This window comes from Cyprinodon variegatus, unplaced genomic scaffold (assembly GCF_000732505.1).
Source record: "Cyprinodon variegatus isolate N-32 unplaced genomic scaffold, C_variegatus-1.0 Scaffold55, whole genome shotgun sequence".
NCBI classification, from domain to species: domain Eukaryota; kingdom Metazoa; phylum Chordata; class Actinopteri; order Cyprinodontiformes; family Cyprinodontidae; genus Cyprinodon; species Cyprinodon variegatus.
The window spans coordinates 1710265-1715238 of NW_015150508.1; the positions used below are offsets into that span (position 1 = coordinate 1710265).

A 4974-nucleotide genomic window follows, 5' to 3' on the forward strand; every position below is an offset into this window, starting at 1 on the left:
GCTGTTAATTTGTTGAGGTAATCTGGAGAAATTGCACCCCACGCTTCCAGAAGCAGCTCCCACAAGTTGGATGGGCACTTTTTGCGTACCATACGATCAAGCTGCTCCCACAACAGCTCAATGGGATTCAGATCTGGTCACTGCGCTGGCTACTACATAACCGATAAAATACCTGCCTGCTTCTGCTCTAAATAGTTCTTGCACAATTTGGAGGTGTGTTTAGGGTCATTGCCCTGTTGTAGGATGAAATTGGCTCCAATCAAGCACTGTCCGCTGGGTATGGCATGGCGTTGCAAAATGAAGTGATAGCCTTCCTTATTCAGAATCCCTTTTACCCTGTACAGATCTCCCACCTTACCAACACCAAAGCAACCCCAGACCATCACATTACATCCACCATGCTTAACAGATGCTTCCAGCATCTTTTCAGTTGGATTCATCAGTCCACAACACTTTTTTCCAGTCTTCCTCTGTCCAACATCTGTGTTCTTTTGCCCAACTTAATCTTTTTCTTTTATTGGCCAGTCTCAGATATGGCTTTTTCTTTGCCACTCTGCCCTGAAGCCCAGAATCCCNTCAACAGATGGGGAAAAATCTTAAGAAAGAAGTTGTGAATCTTGAAAGGAAACCATTTTAATTTCTTGCTAGTACTATATGAAAAAAGTTAATGGCAAGTATTGTTTCCTTACATCCTGCATACAACTTAAAAAATAAAGACCCTTATAACCAACAAATAAGAAGTTATACTTTAATTTTGATTTCCAGCCTCTAGATTCTCCATTGTGATTATGTGAGAAAAAGAGTAAATGATAAATAAATATTCAGGGCTGACTAATACAGATTGTTTTCCCTTTTAGCTATACTGAAGCTGATGCCACACCTAAAGAGGACTATCTTTAAAAAATATGCAGAAAAGAAGAGTGATCTTAAATCTTGATTAACCAAAACTAGAGTTTCATAGTTAAATCTGTTTCAGTCTTTAAATCCACCTATATTTTTTTAATAATATGAAAAATTGCCATGACAATCCTGACCTCAATCTAAAAAAACAAATTCTAAATTTTCAAGACAATACAAGAAACCAACATCCTAATTAAAGGGATAGAAAATGATAAATTATAGACAAACATTCAAAGATGGTTTTTTTGCCTTTTCCTCTTGGTCTTTATAAAATGACTCACAGTAGATTAATAAATATTTATTTTGGAAATAATATAGGTATTTCCTTGGTAGGAATTGTATAAAGTTTTAAACCAACTCTCATGAGGTGGAAGAAATAAATTCCTCAAATTTAGACAAAATGTGCAGCAAGAGCTGTTTTACAGCCACATTAAGTAGTGAGTTCAGAGACAGCAGAGAACAGAGAAGATGATGAGGGAGCAACGAGCTCCTGAGCAGAGCATGAGGCAGACAAAGATAAGAGTGCAAAGACAGATCACAGAGCGGTTTCTCAAAGTTTAACACGCACCACACACTTTTTGAAAAGCATATGCGAGGTTTAAACACATTGCAACCATCTCACTGTGATCAGGTAACGCTGAAGGAGGCGTATCAAAACAACAGGCAGCGGGTCTTCCTGGTACTGGATGCCACCCAACTTTACAGGAACACAGTACCAGACCATACTTTCAACCCCAACCAAAGGCTTTGATGTGGGAAACAGCTGTTTTCTACTTCTACAAGTTAAGTTTTGTCCATTTCAAGCTTGAAATCATCATTTCATTATGAATGCGCTGCATTATTCACATAATTTTGAAAACATCCCAGATTTAAATAACTTCTTTATCAGTTCGATGGTGGCCCTTTCTCCTCATTCACCCACCAGAGAATAATTATCTTCTTTCTTTTTTTTTTTTTATTTGAATTTTCTTCTGTGACAACATTAAAATATATCAGTGCTTATAGCCAATAAAACATGCCTGCTTCCGTACAAACTATTCTTGGATCTTCTTGGATTGGTCAGAGCAATGTCTTTGTGTTGTATTTAATGGAGCTAGGAAATTACAAAACTTCATATAATTTAACATCGAAGGGCGGCTCAGTTAATTTCTTATTTCCTGAATGAAAAAAAAAGATCCAGGGATTGGTAAAAATCATTTTGGGGATAGAGCCGGGACTTCCAAGACCCAGTGGCACCACCAGGGGGTGGCAAAGGGTGGCCACCCTGTGCCATGCCCTGGCCACCCCACTGGCTACTGTATATTTGCAGTCGATGTAACATTAAAAAATCACACAATACACCAAGACATGAGTATGTTTTCACTTAAGAACTTGAATTGTAGAGGCAGGTTTACCACAAAAAAAAATTGCAATAAGGTGGTCAGCACATTGCAATATAAACAGTAACCAAAGAGCATCTTCAACCTGTTGGGCTCTGATTCATCGATTAGGAGTGATAATTTCACAAGAAAGAAAACATTTCCCGCAAGTTAAACAATAAACCAATTTGGGCAGAATGTAAAGTTCTTTCTAACATGAGCTTCCTCTTTGTTTTGCAAACATTTAAAAGGTAATGCTTATTAGTGAGAAATAAATATCACACTTACTGTCAGTGGTTCTTGGCCATGGAGCACGAAGCGCGTTCCTCACATCACGACTCTGCCACTTGTAAGTGGGAGCAGGAGACCCTTCCTCAGACTTACAGGTGATGTTGATGTTTTGGCCGTATTCTGCTTTACCTTCTATCTTGCAGATGGGAGGAGATGGAGCCACTTGGAAAAAAGAAGGAAGAAATAAGGAGGATTTTGTGATTTTATTATTTTTAAGTGTGATTTAAATACATTCTTGAATTGTGCTGCTAACTCTGCTTTAAATCTGCTAGCTTGCCTTATTTAATTTCTGTTTGGGGATTAATAAAGCATTATATATACACTCACACACACAGACAGACACACACACACACACACAACATTTTAGATAAAAATGTAAACTTTGTGTTTGGTTAACAATGACCCAAAAAAACCACAGTTAACCATTACCTAGAACAATCAAACGTGTTGCATCAATCAATTTTCCCTCATCATCTGAGGGGATCTGAACTTCACATTCAAATTCCTTGTTGTCGTCTAGTGTGATGGAGGAAAGCTTAAGGTCAGCTTTAACAGAAGCGCCATTAACTTTAACATCTACAGCCACCCGTCCATCATATTTTTTCTTGATGTCTGTGATTCCTTGGGGATGATAGTGGGTAAGTATCACGTTCTGTTGAGAATAAGAGCATTAGAGAAACATGTCTGTTCATTTAGCTGAAAAAAAAAAGGCATGAAGATACTAACATCTGCATTAGTTTTTGGACCGTCAGCAGACCAAGAAATTACGGCCAGGTCTATTTTGGGTAGAGCACTTTGAAATGTGCAAGGAAGTGTGACGTTGTCTCCTCGGGCAAACTCATATGCTGCTTTAGGGATCTCTACATTGATGGCTGCAGTAGATGACCACACTGGTATAGATAAAAACAAATGGTTTTAAACATCACATAATATCTTTTTTTTTTTTTTTGTTCAGTATACATGAAAAAAAAAAACTACATTCAGTGCACAGTTAGGACTCAGCAGCATTTTATCACCATAAATTTAATTGGCAATCAGCATTCACATTTCAATCAATCATTAAATAATTTAGTATTAAAAAAGAGCCTATATTTAACTCCACAACCTAAACGAACCAACATTTGAAATTAGCTTAATACTACTGATTCTACCTGCTCTGTATTTAAACTTTAATTATTGTTATCCAATGTACAGGGCTGTCAACTCTGGGAGTGAGACTCACCCATCTCAGTGTCTTCACACGCTCTCACACCAGATTCCCAATTTCTCACGCTTAAAAATGACAGACATTAAAACTCAACTCCGTTCAACCTACTTATGTATAAAAATACCGTGATGATCAAATCCAGTCCGCGTTTTTAATACAACATTAGCGCTAACACACAAGGACCATGTTTTAGTCCCAAGTTAAATAATTATTGCCCAGTCTAGTTTAATAATCTCCCGTTGGCATTTAGGAGTAATTAAACCAACATAAATATTTTATTTCTTAAAGCCTCTAGGTTTTGCCCTCTCAAACCCATAGGAGATCCACAAAAAGCAAAAGAACCATTGCATTTTATTTTTCAAAAGATCAGCCACCCAAGAAAAGACCAACCACATCCAGAGAGGAACAGCTCAGTTATCCTGGATTCATAGAGGAGAAACCACAGGGATGTTCTCATTTTATTACTTATCATCTTATTCATTTACCTTAATTTTGGTCCATTGAATATGTTTAAAAACTTTATTTCCATCATACCTTCCAGATGAAACATCCAGAGAAGTGCCGTCTCCTGTCATGGTGAGTTATTTAAATAAAATCTACAGCCTCCTAGAAGGTCTGAATTGTTTAGCTGTTTTTCAAGTGTAAGAAAAACAAATAACATAATGAATTGAGCTTTTTAATTCTTAGCCTATTACCAAATATTCATACACACAGTGTAGTTTGCATAGGTTTCCATTGCTCTGGTTCCTGCATCAGTGCCAGTAATCCAGTAATAGTTTATTAATTTTTTTAATTTTCTTGGACTGCAGAGAATAGTTAATGAACAAAGTTGTGAAATTCTTAGTTTAAAGTATATTTAAGATGCAAATATTTTAGTAGGGCCCATTCTGCTTTTCTTCAATTCTCTAAAAATCACTAGAATGTAGAAAATAATGTATATTGTGAGAAGAATGTCCGTCATAATTATAGATCACTTATCGTTACTCTGTAACATTTACTGTGCTATAAAAAGTCCACATTTTGCCACTTTGTTTCAGTTAAATCTTCTGAAAACCTCCAACTTATAGCTTCACCTGCTCATCTAACCCTGACAGGATTTCCTGTGCAAACTATTTCAAAATCTCACCGCAAGTTTTTTTTCTTTTAGTCTTTTAAGAGTTTATATATATATATATATATATATATATATATATATATATATATATATATATATATATA

General features: G+C 36.3%; 1 protein-coding gene across 1 annotated transcript in view; it reads right to left on the reverse strand.

Moving 5' to 3' along the window:
- LOC107082500 (cell surface A33 antigen-like) overlaps positions 1 to 4974 on the reverse strand; it is a 14439-nt gene that overhangs the window by 8247 nt on the left and 1218 nt on the right. The window contains exons 2-4 of the mRNA XM_015371217.1: positions 3276 to 3439; positions 2979 to 3201; positions 2547 to 2711 (exon numbers count right to left, since the gene is read on the reverse strand). Coding sequence (XP_015226703.1) covers positions 2547 to 2711; positions 2979 to 3201; positions 3276 to 3439 — 552 coding nt within the window. The remainder of the gene's footprint in view (positions 1 to 2546; positions 2712 to 2978; positions 3202 to 3275; positions 3440 to 4974) is intronic.